This window comes from Genypterus blacodes, unplaced genomic scaffold, assembly GCF_046128005.1.
Source record: "Genypterus blacodes isolate CSIRO-AG114 ecotype Tasmania unplaced genomic scaffold, CSIRO-AGI_Gbla_v1 ptg000058l_1, whole genome shotgun sequence".
Classification (NCBI taxonomy): Eukaryota; Metazoa; Chordata; class Actinopteri; order Ophidiiformes; family Ophidiidae; genus Genypterus; species Genypterus blacodes.
In genome coordinates, this window is record NW_027466870.1 from 7,744,691 (window position 1) to 7,768,206 (window position 23,516).

The 23,516-nt window shown below is 47.0% G+C and overlaps 2 protein-coding genes across 2 annotated transcripts; one reads left to right on the forward strand and one right to left on the reverse strand.

Annotated features, from left to right (window-relative positions):
- Positions 1-248: 248 nt before the first annotated feature.
- Positions 249-2,593, reverse strand: rasl11b (RAS-like, family 11, member B). Its single transcript, XM_076152830.1, has 4 exons — positions 2,319-2,593; positions 2,134-2,190; positions 1,944-2,020; positions 249-1,430 (listed from the first exon to the last, which is right to left on the reverse strand). Exons 1-4 carry the CDS (start codon positions 2,422-2,424, stop codon positions 930-932), a joined length of 741 nt encoding a protein of 246 aa, XP_076008945.1. The 5' UTR covers positions 2,425-2,593; the 3' UTR covers positions 249-929.
- An 11,588-nt stretch (positions 2,594-14,181) lies between these two features.
- On the forward strand, positions 14,182-23,016 carry usp46 (ubiquitin specific peptidase 46). The gene is made up of 9 exons (XM_076153592.1): positions 14,182-14,533; positions 16,840-16,920; positions 17,378-17,591; positions 18,843-19,081; positions 19,330-19,406; positions 19,496-19,579; positions 19,663-19,860; positions 20,165-20,243; positions 20,381-23,016. The coding sequence occupies exons 1-9, from the start codon at positions 14,498-14,500 to the stop codon at positions 20,480-20,482; spliced, it is 1,110 nt and encodes a 369-aa protein (XP_076009707.1). The 5' UTR covers positions 14,182-14,497; the 3' UTR covers positions 20,483-23,016.
- Positions 23,017-23,516: the final 500 nt, after the last annotated feature.

Here is a 23,516-nt window from a genome sequence, read left to right on the forward strand (position 1 = left end):
TCTTCTACAGTGTAAACTCACCAATGGATGACTTTTTTCTAATATACTGTATATTATGATGAATATAACCATCGAACAAACAAGCAAGTCAATAACAGAGTCGACTAGCTGATTAATAGAAAGAAATAGTTTGTCTTACAGCTCCTACAGGCTGTGATGTAAAGTATTGAGTTTATGTGTAAAGTGCTGTGTACCAATCCTTGGTTGTGTGATGGAATGATAATCAAAACCAGACAATGTAATATCAAATTCATCCTCTTTTATTGTCAAGAAAAAATGATCACATGTCACAACAAATAATAACACGCCCTTTGAACTGTTCCTTTGTAAAGTGCACCAGTGATCACCGCCACATGCTACATGCTACATGCTGAGTCTGCTCATCCCCTCCTCACGGTTTGGGATGCTGCACAAGGAATACACTGATGGACCACAGGAGAGACGGGACACACACACATAAACAGGCCCAGCTCAAGGCGGCTCGTGTGTGAGACAATACCAGCATGCGGCCCCGCCCGGTCCAAAGACTCTCAACAGAGCAGCTACAAATGAGCAGTAGAGTCCTCCAGAGCTGCTGCTGCTGCTGCTGCTTCAGTCACTTTGTTTACATGTAGAGTGTCTGGGCTTCATTCATCCTCACCCGTTTCTGTCCTCAGGTGTTTCTGCTCCTGAGCAGAATGCGAAGACCTCAATCCCTCACTCAGTAACTGCAAATCCCTCAATCGGTGCAAGACCGCTGCCCACCAGGACCTCGGTACCTTCGTAGAGGTTCACCTGCCCCGGCTACATAGAACCCACCACTATTCTTCTTCAGCCATAGTGGCAGAGGACTTCATTACAGAAGTATGCATCTTCTGTCCTCTTTTCTTTCCCTCATTTAAAACTTTCCTTGTTTTGTGGCCACCCGGGTCACTTTAAACTTTCAGCTCTCACACGGAGGTGACGGTCCGGACTTTGGCAGACAAGGCTTGCTTGAAGCGCCTCTTCAGGTCTTGCATGTTGGGGGACTTGGGTCTGGGGATCAGGGGCGAGCGCTTCTTCTCTGGGACGGCGCTGACGGGGCTGTGGGTGGCGATGGAGGTGGCGGGCGGCAGCTGCTTGGCCAGCTGGCAGCAGAGGCGGTGGAACGCCCCATGTACCTGGCTATAGTCCTCGCTGGCTGACACTTCATAGAAGGAGCAGCCCAGCGTCCCCCCCAGTACCGGACCCTGCTGGGGGTCCACACGCCTCAGGTGCAGCAGGTCGGCCTTATTGGCCAGCAGGATGACCGGGGGCATGTTGGCTCCGCTTGCACGGGCCACCAACTGGTGCAGCTGATTGATGAGGTCAAAGCTGCGGCGGTCGGTCACAGAGTACACCAACACCACGGCGTCGGCCCACTGGATGGAGCAGGTCACATGATCGGGGAAGCTGAGGCCATTATCAATCACCTGGAAAGGAAAAGGGGCACACTTCATTAAAATAAAGAACACAAACCTCTTCCTCAGCTAGAACTCCAGACAAGATGAAGCACTTCCTCACATTATGTAAGTGATCTTTAGTCATGAGTGGAATGCAGAGCGAGGCAGACATGAGCGATAGAGTTACTCAGCGCTGAGTGAGTGAGAGCAGCGAGGTGTGTGTGATGGAGGAGTCTGGATCAGAGTATCATTTACTCTGGCCTCAGACTGCCATTAGACTAAAGGGGAAATTAGACGGCCAGACTGACGGCTCGGCTTCAGCCAGACAGAAAAATCTCTTTGCTTGCTCTCTTTGGACGCCGGCCCAGACAGAGAAGGCTCCGATGGTCTGAGCAGCCAGAGGGGAAATATTAAAATGATGTGATCTGTGTGTGTTGGATTATCCAGAGCCTCAAACTGCTTTAACTTCTATATCATATAATAATGTGAGGTTATCTGCCTTTATAATGATTCTGATAAACAAATAGAAGAAAGTATATTTACCTCTGCACCAGGAGTGTCTTGGACTTGGATGGTCACTTGCTCTCCATCCACTTGAACTTCTCTGGAATATAAATTACCTGGGGAAAAAAAGGACAAAACGAAATTTAGCACCAACGTCTTCATCATTACAGAGAAGATCAACCAACAATATCTTTAAAACTCGTCATTTGTGTAGAGATCTGAGACTCACCGGCATTCCGTTCATAGTCTCCAATGAAGCGGCGCGTCAGGAACCTCACCACCAAGGCTGAAAGGAAGGAAGAAAGAAAGCGAGGAAGATGAGACCATGTTGGATAAAACGCTTAACACACACACACTCACATCAGATATTCAGCAGAGTTTCAAACACGCTTCAGTCCTCCGGCAGCATCTCACCTGTTTTGCCGACTCCTCCGCCTCCGATCACCGCTATCTTGATCACACGGTTCGGGACGCAGTATTCCGTCTCGGCGATGGTCGTCATGTTCTGCATCAGACGCATGTTTGCTCGTCGGTCAGGTCCGTGAAGAAAAAACGAGGGAAGAAGAGCAGCAGAAGAAGCGTAGAAGCCGTTAGACGCGACGTGCTGGACGAGGCTCAGTTACTCCGCTTCAGCTCAGTCAGGCGCAAAGGAGAGGATTCAGGCTGAGGACTGAGGCTGATCACTGTGGCTGCTGACTGGCTGTGGAGGCGCATGCGGCTTTTATAGCGCCGCAGCGTCGCTCACAGCTGATTGGACGGTGGTGACCCCCCTCCCTCCCCTCCCTGCCCCACACTCTCACACACTCTCACACACACACATACACGTGGAGCTTCAGCTATATGCAAAGTCAAGACATGGTGCTACAACAGGTGGCTCCTCTGCACCGACACACACACACACACACACACACACACACACACACACACACACAAATATGAGGCTCAGCTTCATGTACTTAATATGAAATGCAGCATATGATCAAGATGACGTGATGAAGATGATAAAATAAGGGAAGTGTTAAGTAAGGGAAATGAAAACGAGTTAGTGTGAGTGTAGATATTTGATATATGGACACACACAGTGATGTAAACACGTGATCTATACAGTGAATGGTCTCTTATCATGTTGATTGATTCATATTTGTATGGGGAAATTATTTATTTTCTCTTCAAATGTGTCTTAATTGATGAGTGTCAGGTGTAAAACGTGCAAAGATGGAAGAGATTTTACATCACAGCATGATTTGTCAGCTATCCAATATATGTGTGTGTGCCATAGATTGTAGATAGATGAATATACCAGATATATAAACATGCTGTGTGGAATGATTTTCCATACACACACACACACACACACACACACACACACATGATGATGAATTATGATGAGGATCAAGTTTTCAGATAAGTTTCTTGTCCGATGTATAGATATATATGTGTGTGTGTGTGTGTGTGTGTGTGTGTGTGTGTGTGTGTGTGTGTGTGTGTGTGTGTGTGTATGAAGATTGTGTACATGAAACCTGTTTTTCTCTAAATGTGATAAAGACTTATATAAATAATTTATTTTTGGAAATTGAATATTTTTCTCTGGAAGTATTGTGTCTGAAATATTCAAATATCTGCTGTATCCTCATATATAACTAGTGTGCCTGCTCCCTTTCATGTAAACATGTTTTTACCAGGGATCCTATGCCTACACACATCGTTTCCAGCCTTAAATCTCTACACACCATCTCACGTAGCGCCCACCTGCCTCCTCTCTGCGTGTTGTTGTTACATGTTTTCTGCATGTACCCAAATCACAACACTTTGTTTGGAATCTGGGACGCTGACAGATCCGCTCAGCCTCAGCCAGTGTTGGGTTACAGGCTGGAGAGCTGTTCAGGCATGCCTCTGCTGGATCGTCCACACAGGGGGGTGCGGGGGTTAATGGCTGTGATGTCGTACAAATCCATGGCCCATTCACACTCCTACGCATAGATTTAACCCCTAATGAATGAATGTAACAACCCGCTCTGTGGACGCCCGGGCTTAGCACCTTTAGTGTTTGGGACCTGTGTAAAGCCTGGGCAATTCATCAAAGAATGCAACATGTCATTCTGTGTGTGATAAATGACAGCAGAGCAGTGATGCACGTGCCGTCTTCCAGGTCCGTCTCACCATTTTGAGAAGGAAAGCGCTGCAGGAGTTGAGAACCGTTGCTGTTATCCCACGTGCTAAATGAGTGCAGCAGCTGCTTTTCATTACCCCGCCGCTCTGATTTAACCTGTATCATCTCTTTGTCCCACTTTCCTTTCTCTTTCAGGGCCCCCCCCTTGCCCCCCCCGCCCGCCCCCGGCCTTCCTCTCCCATCTTTCATTCCTCCTGAGGTATTTTGGCATCCAGTCCTCCGCTGATTATGGTCTGGTATGTATTTGCGATAAGAGCGCTGATGACAGGCGGCTGCGCTGAAATATGAAATTAGTGCCTCAGATTTGTGAGCGGACACTGCAGCTAAGTGTGCACGCATATAATTAACCCTCTCAACACCACTCACTCCACCTCTGTAACATGTTTAGGGCTGTCATGATTATTTTAATAATATTTATAAGGCTGCACTCTGCTGGGGAGCAACCGATCAAACTCTGATTATCATCATGCTGTCAGGTTGGACCAATTCTGATGATTTATTAAAATGATTATTAGCTCAGGTTTCTCCATGTCTCTTATAGTAAGAAACAGACTCTGATGGACACATGTACTCAGAGTATATACTGGACATATTCAAATATTGATTACTCGAGTTATAGTCTAATTAATCATTAGATTCATCGTTTCTCTTCAATCAATTTGAGGGATTGATTGGAGTGAGGGATTTCCAAGTCTGTTTCCTTGCTTGTAATGACTAAAAATGTGTTTATTTTTGTGTATGGATCGTCTGTGGGTGACCTCCAGTCCCAATTAGGGAGGCAAAATTAATATCCTGCCACTGTGAATCAATGATTGTAATGATGTTGTGTAATCTCAGGCCTTGATACGACACAGATCCTCCACATATTCTATATAAAGTGATGATAGATGAGAGTTCACATCACGTTTGTTGAGATAATGATGCATGTCACACTGCAGCAGGCGAGCATCGGTCCAGAGTGGCATTCACTTTCCCTGAGGGAGGCCTGGAGGTCGATCGAAATCCCTTTGAGTGAGGACAGACAATTACAGTGAAAGAATCAACACACAGCAGAACAAGGGCTGGCTCAGGGATCAGAGTGTCACTCACACAGAGGTGACAATAGATGGGTTAGAGAGGGGAAAATAGGGGGTAATCCTCAGCCGGGGTGTGGAAAATGGTGAGGAAGAATTCTGGGCATTCAGTGGAAACAGTGGAATGTCAGGTTAATTGGGGGGTTGGCGGAGGGGACACAGGGCAGGTGAAGTGGAGGGGTTCTCACGAGGATGTCCTTGTTGACACAGAGGTGAGGACTGATTTCCCGGGGTGGTGCCTTGTCTTTTACAGTGGAGCAGAGCGGACGCACGCGGCCGTCACTCGCCTCTGGGCCCAAAACCACAAAAGAGAAGTGATTTGTGGATAAGAGAGAATGAGGGTGAGTGTGGAGGTTCCCTCAGGGCGCAGCTCATAAGCCACGCTCATACGTTTATCAGGACCATGATAGATGTTTATCATTCTCATTGGCTTTCATCATGGCTTATAAAGGAGGTTATTGGCAGCCATAGATTTCACACTGACCCTGGTTCTCTGTGGAATCTGTTGGTCACTTACTCCAACATTACAAGTAGGGTTCACAAACTTGACTTGGAGTTGCAAGTGGCCACTGTTGCCCAAACATTGAGTTCCTAAAGCAACAACTTATAGAAGACAATGCTGCGTTTTGTACACGTTTTCCATTTTCTTGCTGAATTTCCCTTTAAATGGAGCCACAGAGAGATGAAGAGGATCCACTCTCCCTCCATTCACAGATCGGTTGGCTTATTTGTTTACACAGGCAACAACGTTTGCATTTTCAATGACCAATGGAAATGATATCAGCCCGCCGGTCCAGCAGATCTCAGCCACACAAAGGAGGAGAGGTTGTTATTTTGGTATTGAAATGTAAACATTCCAACTTGTTCTCTCATTTGCATCCCCCTGCATGTGAACAGCAGAGGGGGCAGCAGAGGTGGGCTTTAGGTTTAAGGTGGGGGGGGGGGGGGGGCACAGGGTCTGAATGACAATAGTGCACTGGCCCCCGCCCCCCTCCCCTCCCCTCCCATCAAAGAATGCCATCCATGAGCCTTTACACTGTGATGTCAGCCATCACTGCCTCCTTAAGAAAGCTGATGGAAAACATTTAAATCTTGATTCTCCGTCGTTCATTCATCCTCCGGCTCCTCTGTTTACATTCCAGCGCTGATCTGTAGCGTAAGATTGGGTAATGGCTCTCCACTCTCATTTCTGTCTGAGATGTTGGAGGATTGACGAGCACGTGTCAGGCCTGCAGTGTGCCAACATGCGTGTGTATGTATGTGTATGAACGTGTGTGTGTGTGTAAGAGCAAGACAGAAAAAAAGAGGATAAATGTGCTTTCGTCTGCTGTGTGTGTGTGTTTAAGGTAAGACTTTAAACTCCAGGATAATCCTGTTTTCACTCATGTGGAGGTGTTGTTCACACTCACGTGCGAGCCGTGTGAGTGAAAGGCTGTGCCACGTCTCTGTCACTGCCATGCCTGTGTAAACACTACAAACTGAAGAGATCCATCAGCCTAATCTGCTCATTCACTGAAAAATAAAGGGGAAATGATGGTGGATATTTTTATTGAGAGGCAGGAGATTCAGCTTTTGCATCGCGTCCATGGTTACAGTTGCTCTATAGTTGCTCTATATTGTAGATTTGTGACATGCAGTGACTGAAATCTGTTGCTGTGTTTGTTTGATTCTTTGCAGGATTATTGGCACGGCTCAGTGGCCAATCCACTAAATGTGAGCCTCAATCTGGATCCAGGAAGTAAGAAAATAATTCAATAACATCGCAAGATCGTTCTTTGCAAGAGTATCTCTCATATTTTCCCCCCGAGGCTTCAATGAGGAAAGGATCCGGCACAGACAGACTAGAGACCTGCAGCAAACACTGATGTGTGTGTAGCTGAGATGATGCAGATAGGATGGAATGAAAAGAGCTGGGTTGTGTAATCATAGTAGAAATTGACCCTGAAAATGTGTTCATCATCGTTATATCACTCTCTTTCAGATCAGAAGATAGATAAATGTCATATGTGTGCAGGAGACGGTTTGTGCTGAGTGATGTGTTTGATGAGACGAGTTTGGTAAGGAGGAGTTTGGTAACTTGACTCTGATTTGGGCTCAGTTGTTCTTCATCACATCAAATAGATATTCTTCTGTGGTTTTGTGCTACTTTGTGATCTTTAGCTTTAAAATGGGAGCTTCAATTCTCCTATTTCAGTAGGTTATTTATGAATTTTTAGTTATTATATGGAATCCAGACTTCATCATCATATTTCTGCACAGCTGATTTGAAAATAGGATTTCCAATGAACTTAGAGAAGAAGAGAGCCAGATAAATGTGTCATCAGATAGGGATTGTTCTGCCGTCAGACGTCAGACAGCAGCAACCTCACGTTCACACACACACACACACACACACACAGATAAGAGTCAGTGACAATGTGAGCATTATATCAAACAATGCTGGACGTAGATAAAATCCTAGCAGGCGCACGGCGACACGCTCGGCTGCAGGGATCCTGTGAGGACACAGCGGTTCAGTGGTTGAAGTTTATGGTTTGGGGTTCAGTCTGTGATTCAGCCTGGGGGGCCCCCGTCTGTCCAGGCTGCTTTACCACCCGGCCTGTACGGAGCCGGAGCTCACGCTGGAGGCAAAGCCAATTTCATAGCAGGGTGGCTGTGTGTAATACAGACAGACAGTTCCCTGAAGGGACTGTCTCTGGCACAGCGCCGGAGCCGAGCCCTGCATCACGTCCCGGCTGTAAAGAACTCTAATAACAGCGGAGAGTTTGAGCCTGATGTGTGTCAGGTACGGCGTGTCTGAGACCAGGAGAAATGAAAAGTGTGTCAATGGGGAAATGATTGTTGTTGTAAGCTTGCATGCTCAGGTGTGTGTGGCTGTTATCTCTCATCCCTGCGCTCAGCGGGACGCCCTGACCCGTTTATCTCATCAGCACACAGGTAACAAGAGCCCCATGATGAATACCACAAAGGGAGGAGAGAGCCAGCGTGTACACACACACGCATTCAGGCTGAGAGAAAGGAGGCCACACTTATAAACTCAATATGATAACGCAAAGTTTCCATCCTGTAACTTGATGAATGGTGACATAAATATGTTTCCCTCTGAGCAGGCGACCTTCTCTTTCCTCTGCTTTACACACATTCGCTCAAACTATGCAGATAACCTTCAAATGACAACTCTGCTTGTGTTAAACTGATCGTCTGTCATCCTTTGCTTCTGTTTCTGTCAGTCCAGCGTCTCACCAGGCTGAATGAAGGATTGTGTGTGAGCTGACAGACGAGCTCAGCCGTGTCAATACCTGCCAGACTGAGAGAGAGAGAGAGAGAGAGAGAGAGAGAGAGAGAGAGAGAGAGAGAGAGAGAGAGAGAGAGAGAGAGAATGGAGCTGAGTCTCATCTCACCTGTGAACACAGATCTGATACACTCATACACACCTAAACAAACCTGGACATAAACAGTGTGTGTGTGTGTGTGTGTTTGATGAGTGAAGCAGGCAGACCAACACACACAGTGTCCAGCAGGGACGATAACTGCTCTCTCATAGCCGTGCGTATGAGATGAAGCCTGCGGCTCCTTGATTCTTTGATGAATTACTTCTCATTTCTCCCCAGGTGAGTGGTTTGACTCAGAGCCGTGAGATTATCCCCATCACCCTGGAGACGGTAATGCAGGGGAGTAATTGCTTCTGCCGAGAGGCTCTGCCCTCACAGATGAGAGAGCTTCGTCTTCGTCTCGTTCCTGAGGTTCAGGCTTAATGTTTGGGGTTCTGGGAAGTCTCGTTTCTACGACCTGTAAGAAACGCACTTAGTTGTTGTTTCATTTTGTTAGGATTTTCATTTTGAATCTGCAGCTCAGCTCAGCAGGTCAGTGTGTTTGTTCTGGAGGAGTATCTGAGGTTAAGGTGACTTACTCTCCTCTCCTCTCCTCTCCTCTCCTCTCCTCTCCTCTCCTGTCCTCCCTGCAGACATAAAAACACTGTTTATCGCACAAGAATCAACTGCAAATATTCATTCAAATACACATGTGCTCCCACACATGCATCCACGCTCACACACACACACACTCACTCATCTATTGCTCACCATGGAAAGACATTTTTCTATGAACACAGGAGTGAATACACGTGGCTGATTCACACACACAGTCAGAGATAATTTCCCTGCTAGACTCTCAGGGTCTCGCTCGCTCTCTCGCTCTCGCTCTCTCTCTCTCTCTCTCTCTCTCTCTCTTTCTCTCTCTCTCTCTCTCCAGCAGCTTTCCTTTGTGCGTGTATGAGAGGTGATGGGAGCAGGCGAGGTTCAGGTATGTGAATCAATGCACGCTTTACAGGAAGTACAAGGTGTGTGTGTGTGTGTGTTATGTTAAATGTTCCTTGCTGAGTTGACTGAAGCTCCTCTATCTCCCCTTTCACCCCCGGCCTCAGATGGAAGATGCTGTTAAGAACACATTTTCCTCTCAGATCCACATTACGTCTGCAGCAGGGAGCGAGTGCAGGGCCATTAGGGCACGAGTGACCAGAGAGCAGAGGTGAGCCACACTGCTCCAGGCATAAATGGAGCGACGTGTCTGTGTTCTTGAACGATACACACTGTACCCTGGGTGACAATTGGCAGCGGGGAGAAATGCGTAAGTAAGAGACGGTGAAGAAAGTGAGCGGTGCTGCATCAGGCGCCCGCTGCTCCACTCCTCACAGCCCATGAATACCAAGAGCTGCCACTTCACACACACCTCAGGGGCAACAGGGACTCTCTGTACCTGACAATGAAAACTTGGTGTCCCTTATTAGCAGAGAGGAGCTGATGAAGTGATGCAGCTTGGTCCTGTTATTGATTTAACAAAATGTCCTCAGCTTGAGTCACACCTGCTTTTCTCTTAGCAAAAGCATGGAAACCTATGAGACATGACATGATTGAATGTCAGAGAGTTTATCAGGCAGGACATCCTTCTATTTAAACAGAAATACAAGGAATATGAGTGATAAAGCCTGATGAGGAGGATCTTTAGAGGTGACTCTCAAACTTTACATGTGAAGTCATATTACAAACTGATTGATTGACAGTTAACATTCATAAAGCTTAATTTATGCGTATGACACATTTTTCATGAATAATCTGTTTGAGTTTTCAAAGTCATGCAATCCACTTAATTAGACTAAGATGAACATAAATGAAGCTTTACAAAGAACAGCCCTGGATTATACGACTGTACGGTCAATTGATTTACTAAAGCACATAAATGATCTGCTGCTTTCTGATTTAAATATCCTCTCTGCATCTATTTCCTCACATGTTGAGCCTCGTGTAAGATGACAGTGAAGCAGTGAGTCATGCATATTTGCTGAATGATGGAATCCTTATTCATTCCAACCAGTACTAACAAAAATATGATCCAGTGTAAATATAATATAATATGTATAATGTGCATGTTTACGTACTTTGTCTTGTGCACAGCTCGTTAGTCTTTAAGACAATGTTCCTAATTGTGTATTTTTTATAGAAATGTACAGCAAATCCTGTCTTAAGCATATTTGCCAGCTGAACTGAACTCAGATCTCCGAGCCTGTAGTGTCTCTAGTGAAGGCAGAGAAGGTCTCCATGTCCACTTTAGACCTCCAGTCTCTCCGGCACCTGGCAGAGTGAAATAATGCGGTTCACGGGACTGGAAAGTGGGTCAAGCTCCAGTAGCTTTCTGCAGCCATCTCAGCTCACTGAAGACATCCCACTTATACAAACACATCTATTGTTATTGACCGTGATCACGACAAGATACTCCTGAGACTCCAGGGGCCAAAGGAGGTGAAGAAAGTATGCAGGGGATGTGATACACGAGCGTGTGTGTGTATACTGTATGTGTGTATGTGGTGGTGTCCAGATACCACCCATATTAGTCCATTCACTTCCCTCTAACCACAGTCCTGTTTATGATAAGCAGACACAGAGCTCTGTTAATAAAAGAGTTGGCCTCGGCTCAGGCGTCATGAGAGGACGACGGCTCTAAACCAGGCGCTGCTCTCTACCAATGAGTCCTTATTGACTTTACAATTGAATAAGCTCACCTGAACCCTGATGTAACAGCAAGCACTCTGACTCAGAATCAACCTAATTGGCCCTAACGCTGCTGTGTTTGCTTGTCACTGTTGTGCATAATCACCACAGCCCTCAGCTCCATTAAGCTTACATAAACATCATTTACAATCCATCATATTGCGCTGTGCTTCGATTCGACCGGAGTGTGACACTGAGTCACCCGCACGACAATGTGCACCGGCTCACACAAGCACACATGTCCTGCACACAGAGCACACGCCTTTTCTGGGTCAAACTGTATTAGATGGTCACAGTGAACTCCTCTGCTCTCTGCTCCGAGCGATGAGCACAATGGCGCCATTGTGCCGTCTTTGCTATCTCACTGACTCACAGTGATTGTGTAGCAGCACGGGGTTGCATTTTTTGGGTAGTTGAGCATGAACGTGGAGGAGACTGGGGAAAGGGTCAACGCCTGCACAATCATGCTCAGATCGCTGCATGTTGGGGGGATAAAGCTGTTGTTGAATCTGATATCAGTTTGATTGTTTCCCCTGCAGTTGGTGGTTTGTTATTGAATAGTCTCAAATTTACATTCAGATATATTAATTATGACTTCAAATGTTTCTCTTTCACCTTTAATGCCACTTTAAAGGCCCCTTGTTGTGCCCAAACAGCTAAACTCCAGGATGTGTGCATCAGGTTCCACCACTCACTCACTCACTCACTCACTCACACACTCCTCTGTTTAATGGAGCTACTCGAAGGTACAAGGAGGCTCCAGATGAGTTTGTTTGGAACAGTGTGTACCTCTGGCCAACAGCATGCCAACGCTTTATGACTGCAACTAATAACACACACCCCACCTCCTTCATATCTGCTGCTCACTCTGTTCCTTTTTGTTTTTTCCCTCCTCACTGCTCTTAGGAGGCTGTCATGATGTAACAAAACAAAACAAAGCATTTGTTGGGTATTGAGCCTCACGTGTTCTTGACAAAGATACTAACAGAAGCATCTGATTGAGCAGGTTGATCATGCCAATAATCAGCCTCTCCAGGGTTACCTAATGTATTTTACACTAAAGAAATCTAGTTTGATTCCCAAATATTCATCTTTATTGTAATGAATTTGTCCTTACAGTGCCTTTGATAACATTTCAGCTCCCCCAATGAGCCACCCTGTTCAACCACAAGGACATTGTGAGGGCCTTGACCTTCCCAGATAATAAATAAGAAAAGCTCTCATTCTATTTGAACAGAATGTACGATGGAGACCACATAAGGCCAAAAGCACACCGACCCTTTGGAATCCTTCCACATGAGCAAAGCCCCACATCAGCTGATCACAGACGTGAGCACATAGAGTGGTTTCACATTGAGCTGCACAAGAATGATGAAGTTAATTTGAATCAACATTTTGCTTACCATGCAGCAAAGTGCCTGTACCAGCTCCCATACAGAGGAACGGCTTCTTTGTTGCAGAGCTATGAAACTCATGGACTGGAAGCTTATTTTCTCAGGTTTACGGAAATGATGCATAATTCATTTAACTGTGTTTGCAGCAGCTGGAAGACAGGAGGCTCATCTGTACTGCGTTTGTGTGTGTGTGCGTGTGTGTGTGTTTGTGTGTGTGTGTGTGTCTGTGTGTGTGCCCCCAAATGAAAACACCGCTTCTCCACTTTTCAGCAGAAGGGGGTCAAACAGACACGGGCCCCTGAGGTCCACCTGCTCTCTGGCCAAATAAACTTGTTTTCAGACAAAGCTCCTGTCAGACTCATCCAAACAGCAGCAGGCCTCCACATAGGAAAGACATTAAAAGCCCAAATAAACCCAGAGGGGGAGAGTGGATGCAGCCATCTTTGCAGGCCAGGAAGACAAAACAGATCAAACAGATTTGGTAAAGAGATTTTATCTTTGGAAAGCCTTAATAACAATGACTACCTGATCTTTACATCTATCCTAGTTTCTGAGAGTCTGCATAACGCGTGAAATTTACTCCTTTAGTTTATTCAGATAGTCGTCGATAGCAACAGTGGTGTTTAGGACGTCTGGAGACATTTTGTGCCTATAAGAGGGCCCATTCTTCACCTGTCAATCAAACATGTTCATAGATTATACAATAGTTTATATGAGAACATGTCATTCAACAGATTTCCCAAATAAACCCTCGGTACAAACCAGATGTCATGTTGACAAAGAGCTCTGACATTTCCTATTTAGTCTTTGAGTCGCCCGCCCACTAACGCTCAAACTGCCAACACTGGCTTTTGTTTTGGTTAAATGCTCTCTCTCTCTCTCTCTCTCTCTCTCCATCTCTCCATCTCTCCCTCTCTCTCCTTCCACTTCCTTTTGAAGTAGGTAATTCATTGTTGTTTTTTGTTTTGTTTAATTTTTTGCTTTCCTTTCTCATTGTTTGCTTGTAAATGCAGAGGAGATAATTACCAGGGGAGTGGTATGAAAGCACAAACCAAGCTTCAAATGTGCTGAATGCTTGAGTCCCTGGGGCCGCTGCCTCCTGCAGAGCTCGACAGAGGGACTCGCTTGTATCATCCCACCCTCTTCATTAGAGCCATTTAATCTGTGGTCACTGTGGGATTTACCTGTAACTAATTGAAGCTTTATTCTGTAATATGTAAAAGAAAACCAAAAAAAACAAAGTCAAAGTCCTTGTGGCTAATTTTGTTACTAAAAATATGAAAAATAACAAACAATTATAACCAACGCAGTTAAAACCAAAAAAAATGGTTTAATTTTCACTTGTTTAACATTTGTTGTAGTTTTGTTGAAGCTCGTCAAACCGATACCTCTTTAAATACGTATATAAAAATCAACTACAGCTCCCGTCAAGCATTGCTCCAAATCATTGCTGATGATTGGTCGCGCCTCAGTCTAGTTTTACTATCCTCGTCTCTGATTGGCCTTCTAAACATGTCAATCAAATAGAGTACTAGGTTAAACCAATGAGCTCTGGCGTTGCACAGCGGTAGGCGGGTTACTTCCGTTCATCCCACAGCAGTTTATTAAGTAAACGTTGCTAACAACCTGCTGCCTGCAACTTGGAGTGTGCACTTTTTTACTCATGCATGCGTGTGTTTTGTCGCAGAGTTGTGTACATGTGAGTGAACATGGAGCCTTTTAGTCGCCGCCTTTAGTTTCGCGGTGGTGCTCGGTCTCTCTCCCGGTGAGACGTTCACGGCCTTTCTGACTCCCGGGGCTGCAGTCTGGCCTCCAGCCGCGGCGGCGATTCAACCTGATTTCTCAGCGTCGCTTTGCTCTGAAATATGTTCATTTTTATAAAGATGGCGGTGAGGGGGACACTGTAAACTAAATGACTGTCAGAAATATCGCCTCCATTTGTAATATGGTAAGTAGCTTGCTAGCTTTCCTTGTTACTACACCGATAAGCCCGCAGTGCGTGCGTGCGTGTGTGTGTGTGTGTGTGTGAGTGAGTGAGAGAGAGAGAGAGATGCTGGGAGAGTGTCGCCCCCCCTCCTCACCCTGGGGGGGTTAATGGCGTCCTTCTGTTCTTGTTGGGCTCAGGTGGTTCCGTCACTGAGGCCTGGACCTGAAGCCCTCACGCTTCTTTCTATTTGTTTCCCGTGACATTGTTGACATTGTCTGTGAGGAAACACTGCAGTTGTTCTCCAGCTTCACCCCCCATGAATGCAAACAACTCTCTGAAGCATCAAGGTTACTTAAATGCCTTCATCCTCTGCGGTGCTGATGAAAGAGCTGTTCAGGTTCACCCTCATCATCCTCATCCTGTTCCTCCTCCTCTCAGATGTTTCTACTGCTTGATTAGTAAACCTGTTATGCATTGAAGTGTCTGTGCTCCTCGACTGTAACACCTCTGCATAGCTCTGCTCTCTACACACACGATGCTTAGTGGGGTGTGTGTAGTGAACCTCTGGCCCTTCATCACTACATAAACATTGTGGTTGATGTCTGTAAAAGTCCCTCACCCCTCCAAAGTTGTGTATAGATCCATGAGCGCCTGAATGCAGCAGAAGGTTGAGGTCTGCCTGAACGTAGCACGCTGCCTCTGACAGCTTGTTTTGATTGCGTAATCTGCAGTCTAGAGAGTGATTGCATCCTAAAGGCCAAGAAGAGGAAGAGGAGCTGGACTAATATGTGTTTATGTTGTAGCTGAGAGCTGTTAAGATCACACTCAAGCTCTGGTTAATGTAGAGGAGGATCCCCCTTTATTGATGCGTGTTGTTGCTGTTCTTCTTCTTCTCCTCTCCGTATTGCAGCGGTGTGTTACACTCCGCTCTTGTGTAACCAGTTATAAATCTGCATGACCTTTTTACAGAGGCGTTCACTTTGGACGGACGTGAGTGTTTGTCATGGGTGGCAGCGTGTCTCAACAGTCATGCAGATTCTCCCGCAACCATGAGGACGAGGCTTTGATCCCATGTGACAGCTAGTGTCCCGCTCTGTCAGCTGATCTGTCAGCCGCTCCGTCAGCCGCTCTGTCCCTGGTGCAGCGGTTGGTTGGTGTGAAGATATTCAGTGGCTCAGAAATCCTCTTCATCTGGATCTAAATGTTTTCAGTATTGATTTAAAGATTGTTTGACTCCAGAATCGCAATTTGTAACTGAATCAATTCCTCTCCTCCCCTGGAAGTCTTTGCTTTACAGCCAAGTTCCAGATGAAATCAAGTGTTTCTGGTAACACTGATTGAGTATAAAGTCCTGCAGTATTTGATAGTTGTTGAGTCAGGAGGACACCTGCAGACATCACTTCTGCTTTAGTCATCGTATTCCTCTGGGACTTACTTCTAGCATAGAACAGAGGAAAGGAACATTGAAGGCTGACGATAACTCCAGCCTGAGACGTGACGCCAGCATGTGGGTGTAGTGACTCTCCAGAGTTCATTCTGCTCCGCCAACGCACGGGTAATTCAGAACGCCAGTGTTTCCTGTTCAATCAATGACACAGTCTAGGTGAGAGGCAGACCCTTGCAATTAAAAAAGGCCTTTGTCTATCAGGTAACAAAGACGCACTGAAGCATGGAGCGGTAGAATGGGTGTATGTGTAGTTTATGGACTTGGAGCTGCCTGCTGATGCGTTGTTGCTTCTCACAGTCAAAGCAGCGATCAGGCACAAAGCAGCTTTGACAGAAAGAGACGAGTCATTGAGAGTCAAAGCCGTCCAGCAGCTGAATTGTCTTCAGTGTTCTGTGTTTCTGCGAGCTCTGAACAGTGAGAGCAGTCAGACGGGAGATAAGTGGACGCTCTGAGACGTCGGGTTGTCAAATCCTCCCCGGCTTTTGACATGGACGCAACTATTTAGACCGTATCCTGTTTCCACGGTGACAGGTTGGTCTCTCTAGCTCGTCCCCAGGCACAGAGACCCTGAGATCTGACAGAAAAGAAAACCCTTCCCATAGTTAGGTGTAATATCATGGATTGTTCTGGATAAGAGAGGTTTCTGATTTCAGATCTCTGAGCTTTGTAACTCCAGCAGCTTATGGGTTCTTGTTGACGAGGGGAAATTTCCATAACAATTTGTCTACATTTACATGAAGCAGAGCAAACAAATCTCTCTTTGCTTTGATCGTTTTTAACTCCCGCGGGAACCAATGAGCCGCTTTACAGTGTGTGTCTTGTGTATCTTGTGTGTGTTGTGTGTCTTGTGTGAACTCAAGTTGTTCTCTGGTCTTTTCAGGGCACCAATGCCTCGGCTCTGGAGAAAGACATCGGCCCGGAGCAATTCCCCATCAATGAGCACTACTTTGGATTGGTCAATGTAAGCATCACAAAGTCACGGCGCACCGACAAAGGTCACTGCCAAAGAACACGGGTGTCATTTTACAAAACAATGAGCGGGCGTGCGACGGGGCGAGGGGGCGGACCTGGTGAATCACGGCGTACACAGACCAGCTGCTATGATGGAGGGTAAACAAGCTGTGTTTATGAGCCCAAACAAGGACAGAGATCACATTTAATTCTGGCATTTACAGAGAAACAGATCAATCTCTCCGTCCGTGCACAGATTCTGGAGTAGTGTGTGTGTGGTCAGTAATGTCCTGGCACAGCTTAGTTACCCTCTGACCTTCCTCAGAAAGTCCCACCGCCTCTCTGCTGGGAAGAATACCAGCGTCTCTGTTACATGTTTATAAAGTATCAGTGTGTTTCCCAGCAGAGATGAAGTCGTCTTTTGTTCTGATGCGTGTTCCTCTTCCTGTCCCGTCCCTTTTCTCCAGTTTGGGAACACGTGTTACTGTAACTCGGTGCTGCAGGCCCTGTACTTCTGCCGGCCTTTCCGGGAGAACGTGCTGGCCTACAAAGCCCAGCAGAAGAAGAAAGAGAACCTGCTCACGTGCCTGGCCGACCTCTTCCACTCCATCGCCACGCAGAAGAAGAAAGTGGGCGTCATCCCGCCCAAGAAGTTCATCTCCCGCCTACGGAAGGAAAACGGTGAGTGCCGTTTCCTTTGGCCGAATTTTAATTAGCGAGATGTCAGAATGCAAATCCTTGTTCGCGCCGTAAGAACGTGGATGGTCTCGTGCGGCGATATCGCCACGGTAACAGGTAAGAGAGTGGAGATCTGGCTCTTAATGTGGTCTGAATGTTTGAGGTGAAGGGCAGGTGTGTGTGTGTGTGTGTGTGTGTGTGTGTGTGTGTTGGTGGTAAGGTCACTCAGAGGAGAGAGAGAGAGAGAGAGAGAGGAGAGAGAGAGAGAGGAGAGAGAGAGAGAGAGGTGCTGCCTGTTCTCTGTTCTCCAGGTTGAGGAAGCTCTTTATGCGGCGGAACAATGGCGTCTCTGTTGCGCGCGACCTTTGGCCCTTTTCTCTCTGCCGCTCCTGCACGCCTCACTCTTCATATGGAGAACTGTCAAAACAAACTGTCAGGCGCGTTCGCATCATCGCTGTGCGTCGGCCGTCATCAACGCAGCCCGATGATGTCATGCATCAGATAATCAAACGTCAACGTCCCCAATCTACTCGAACATCGATTTCTAGGCCTTTCATAAGATTGTTCTTCATGTGACTGTGTTAACATCACAGACACACCAGGCCTCTGTTCTAAGCCCCGCCTCCCTTAAGTGATCCAATCACATCCAAACACAAGGGGAAGGATGAGGGTTTGGCCTCGGATGACATGATGTTGGTAAACATTGGCCCAAATGGCAACAAGAGGCAGCAGCTCTCCACCGCCGCAGCGCATTAGGAGTTAATCTAAAGCTGAGGAATGTTCCTTATCTCCAACATGGCTGCGAATGAAATGGACACCAGGCTGAGCTCTGACAGGTGAAAGACTCTGAGGGACAACAGATCAGGATGTGGTGTGTGTGACACGGTTACAGCGCCCAGGAAACGTCTTCAATCAGGTTGGGCGACTGGACTGGACTGGACCCGGGTTTGCAGGGGGCTGATGGTGATCAGGTGAACAGGCTGGAGCATGCAGAGGTGTTCAACCATTCAGTTCCTCTGCTCGCTTGTTCACCTGGATATCCGTCCTCACCGGATCATTTATAAGATAGCAAAATAAAGATGGATAGATAGACTTCCATGTAAACAAAGAGGCTTCTCTACATCTAAACTTCTATACTTTAAGGCTTTAATAGAGTGATAACATGATAACACACTGAGTAACACACTGATTGAATGCCTAAAGCCTCCTTCTCCCTGAGTCACTGCCATCAAACTCTCTGCTTCCCTCCTCCAGACTTGTTTGACAACTATATGCAACAGGACGCCCACGAGTTCCTCAACTACCTGCTGAACACGGTGGCCGACATCCTGCAGGAGGAGAAGAAGCAGGAGAAGCAGAACGGACGGCTGAAGAACAACGGCACGGCGGTCACGGCCGAGGCCGAGACGGAGAACAAGACGGAGCCCACCTGGGTCCACGACATCTTCCAAGGCACGCTGACCAACGAGACGCGCTGCCTCAACTGTGAAACGGTGAGTGACGACTTCCTGTGGGCCTTAAAGCCGACCACCAGCTTCACCCCAGAGGCTTTGTCCTACAACTTCCGAGTGCGAGTACAGGACGGGGTTGCCCTGAGCAACCGCCGCAGACAGCATCGATCTGTGCAGCGCAGAGACAAAAGCCACCGAGCGTAATCAGAGTCTGTAGGTGAATCTGTGTCGTCACGCCTCCTCGCTCACAGTCAGTGAGTCACTCTGCCGTCCCGCCCTCTCTCTGTCAGGTGAGCAGCAAAGACGAGGATTTTCTCGATCTCTCCGTGGACGTGGAGCAGAATACGTCAATCACACACTGTCTCAGGTAGGACAATCGGACACGCCCGCCACTGCAGCTCCCTGTTCCCTTTTAAGGCCTCAGGTATGAAAACTCTGTCCTTCTTTGCTCCGCAGGGACTTCAGCAATACAGAGACCCTGTGCAGTGAATACAAATACTACTGTGAGACATGCTGCAGCAAACAGGAAGCACAGAAACGGTCAGTAAAGCACCCCAGCCCCGCTCTTCTTCACACCTTTGCTTGAGGCCTGATTTACACTCTCGCTCTCGTCTCTTCTGCAGGATGCGTGTGAAGAAGCTGCCCATGATCCTGGCTCTCCACCTGAAGAGGTTCAAGTACATGGAGCAGCTGCACCGCTACACCAAGCTGTCCTACCGGGTGGTCTTCCCTCTGGAGCTGCGTCTCTTCAACACGTCCGGGGACGCCGTCAACCTGGACCGCATGTACGACCTGGTGGCTGTGGTGGTTCACTGCGGCAGGTGAGTGAGGAGGCATCGTCTCCGTCTACGAGTCCAGACGGCTTACGGCCATCCAGCGTAGGACTTGTGTGTGTGTGTGTGTGTGTGTGTGTGTGTGTGTGTGTGTGTGTGTGTGTGTGTGTGTGTGTGTGTGTGTGTGTGTGTGTGTGTGTGTGTGTGTGTGTGTGTGTGTGTGTGTGTGTGTGTGTGTGTGTGTGTGTGTGTGTGTGTGTGTGTGTGTGTGTGTGTGTGTGTGTGTGTGTGTGTGTGTGTGTGTGTGTGTGTGTGTGTAACACTGAGTCACAGTTTGTCTCTGTCTCCTCAGCGGCCCAAACCGAGGCCATTACATCACTATAGTGAAGAGTCACGGCTTCTGGCTGTTGTTTGATGACGACATTGTGGAGGTGGGTCGCACTGTGATCGCCCGCCTGGCTTCCCTTTGACTCATCAGTCTGTGTTTGTGTCCTCGCCGTGGGTATCATCAGTTAATCTGTGTGTGTGTGTGTGTTTGTGTGTGTGTGTGTATCATCCGCTCCTTCAGAAAATCGACGCCCAGGCCATCGAGGAGTTCTACGGTCTGACCTCTGACATCTCCAAAAACTCTGAGTCTGGATACATCCTCTTCTACCAGTCCAGGGAGTGACGGCGCCCGGAGGTTTAGACCTTTTTACCTTTTAGCCCAACAGAACCAGACTGTGTGACCTCTGTGATGTTTGTGCCAACGCCCCCTCTGTCCCACAGCGAGCCCCCCGGGGTGCCGCCTGCACTTCATCCCTCCTCTAGTTCTCCTCCTTAAGTCACCTGCATCAGGACTGCACTTTAAAACAAAAGCAAAAAGGCTCCCTCAAACAAAGGAACACACACACACACACACACACACACACACACACACAAAGCCCGCCGCAGGTGGTAAAAACCTGCTGCTGTGATTCTCCGGAACCGAGCAGAGTCCCACGTCTGCTCTGACACACACACACACACACACAGATTATTCATTTATGTGTATATAAAGTCTGTTTCCATGACGATCCTTTCATTAGGGCTCCCCCCCTCCTCACACACACACACTGTCCAGCCCGTTTGTTCTCTTCATGTCTCAAATCACGGCGGATGCATGAAGTCGGGACACACACACTGTATAAACCCGGAAGGTTCCAGCTTTGGAGCGACCAAGCGTTCATCTGAGAGAAAAACTACCTAAACATCGACAACATCTGGGTCTCTGCTCCATTGATTCAAGGTTTTTCATTGATCTGTGTGCGTCACGTCTTTGTAGGTCGAAACAGAGACGTTTCCTTTTTAACACTCGATCCAGCTGAACCTGAAACTCTTCACACTCCATTAGAAACCAGAGCAGAAGCTGAATCTTTAGCATTTTTTTAAAAATGTATTCCAGTAGAAAACCCCTATTTATTGAACTTAACATATTTATTACTTGTGTTTGTACTGTTGACTGCTGGTTAATGAAGGTGTGTGTGTGTGTGTGTGTGTGTGTGTGTGTGTGTGTGTGTGTGTAGGGTGTAGGGTGTGTTGTGTCTAAGCTCCGCATGAAGGATAAGGAGTGTTTGTGTGTGAGTGTGTGTGTGTGTGTGTGTGTGTGTGTGTGTGTGATACATGGCTTGATAGCTTGACAGTTTTTCAACGATCGGACATAAAACAACATTTTGCTAGTCGAGTCCAATGTTGTCAGCGTACACACACACACAAACACCCTCCCTCTCACACACACACACACACGGGCGTTTGCATGTTATGTGAGCATATTTGTCAGGTTTAAGAGAAACAAAACTCCAAACTGACTGAAATCAGAGAGAAAATAGTGCAATAAGATGTCTGGCTCTCATTTCCCAGTGACACTCGAGTGTGTGTGGGTGTGTGTGTGTGTTTCGATGTTATGGTTCATTGTGTTTCCTGGCTGCTGGATTCCCTGCAGCGTGTGTGTGTTTGTGTACTTCTTATATCAAAGTGAAAGGTCAGCTCACAACACTATTGCTCCGTGGTGGCTGCGTCCTTCATCACACTGTAACCCCACACTACATGGCCACGCCCCCTTCTTCCCTTCACACTGCTCATTCCTGCGTTAGGCTGCAGATAAGGTTTGTGTTTAAATGATGCTTCTGTTAGTTTCTCTCACTCGTAGCAGCACATTGAGATTCTTCTTCCCAGAGGAGTCATGTTCCTGTGTGTTGTGTTTGTTGGTCCCGTGTTCTTTATGAGTGACGTTCCTTTATGCTGCACGTCAGATGAAATTATTTGAAATGCATCTCATTGTAAATGAAGGCTTCTACAGAGAGAACAGGTGAACAGGAACCAGACAAACTGCGATGGAGTCGTCAGTCGTCCGTCCAGAGTGGTTTGTCTCAGATCTCAGTGTCAGACGTCGCCTGATTGGCTGAAACGCATCTTTTGCCAACCAATAGGAATGCAGCATGCAGACTCCAGGAGAGTGTTGCTGAGGATCAGAATGTTCAAGTGCAAAAGGTGCAAGATTCTGTGTTTATGGGAGAATCACAGTCTGTAGGAGCCTGGAGGAGTAGGGATGGGTTTGATCGCTTAGTGACTGTGTGTGTGTGTGTGTGTGGAGAGACTCACCCGGAGCTGGACGTAGTGACTCTCCCAGCTGCTTCTTCCATCTGTGTTGCTGGGTGACGTCAGGCTGAATCTGTGCCAAACTGGAGTCGATAATGACGTAACATTATTTTCTTTGATCCAACTGTACATAAGAGATGAAGAAGAAAAACCTGAATAAGACACTAAAGACACTATTTTTATAAAGGGGAAAATGGAGTCAAGGGTTTTCACTGGAAGTTGAGGATAAATGAAAGAAACGCTGTTTAACAATCAGTCAACTATCTGTGTGTGTGTGTGTGTGTGTCGCTGATCTTCCATTAACACTTATGCACTCGCCCTCAGTGACATGCTCAGTCCTCACACTCGGCCAGTGTGTGTGTGTGTGTGTGTGTGTGTGTGTGTTCTTACACAGACAGCCTCAGGTGTGTCACCGGCTGTAATCTGACTGATGTTGTAGTAAAGACATGGATAGGAACGTGTGTAGCTGCATTGTGTGAACTGAAAGTGCACTTTATTGGAGATGAGCTTGGAGCTTTACCGTGCAGTCTAACAGTCTAACAGTGTGACATCATCTCTCACTTTGTCTTCTGTTCAATAAAAAGACCATCCACTAACCTCACTGGAGTCTGGTTTTCTTTCTCTTCAAGTCCAAACACGATAAGCCGGATGTCTTTTCTGTTAGATGCAATCACTCTTCCTTTCCCACCTCATTTACCAGTGACGCTCCTCCACTGGTCATGTGACCTATGACATCATGCTGTTAACACAAAGGCACTGGTCGAGGGGGAAAAGTAGAGAAAGCGTCTGACATCAGGAGATCTATTCTGCCTGTGAACACTCAGCTCTTCCATCGCCTCACAGTCAAGGCCAGACTACTTCCCACAGCCATAGATTTCTTCCTTCTCTGTTTATTTTGTATCCAGTCTGCTGTGGAGTGTGTGTGTCTCATGACTGTGTGGGTTCTTAGGTGTATCAGAAAGTTTCAATTTGTGTGTCAATGTGTTTGCCTCCGATGTGTGGTGGTTCAAACTGTGGCACGAGTACCGCTGGTGTACTTGAAGCGCTTCCTGGTCGTTCATGAGTTGGAGGTAAATCTTGACACATTT

Bases quoted from the DNA above. Each gene is read 5' to 3' on its own strand.
- rasl11b (XM_076152830.1), bottom strand. From the start codon at position 2,424: ATGCGTCTGATGCAGAACATGACGACCATCGCCGAGACGGAATACTGC. The intron at 2,191-2,318 runs GTGAGATGCTGC...CCTTCCTTTCAG, and splicing joins CGGAGGAGTCGGCAAAACAG to CCTTGGTGGTGAGGTTCCTG. The intron at 1,431-1,943 runs GTAAATATACTT...TTTCCTTTCCAG, and splicing joins AAGACACTCCTGGTGCAGAG to GTGATTGATAATGGCCTCAG.
- usp46 (XM_076153592.1), top strand. From the start codon at position 14,498: ATGACTGTCAGAAATATCGCCTCCATTTGTAATATG. The intron at 16,921-17,377 runs GTAAGCATCACA...CCTTTTCTCCAG, and splicing joins ACTACTTTGGATTGGTCAAT to TTTGGGAACACGTGTTACTG. The intron at 19,082-19,329 runs GTGAGTGACGAC...TCTCTCTGTCAG, and splicing joins GCTGCCTCAACTGTGAAACG to GTGAGCAGCAAAGACGAGGA.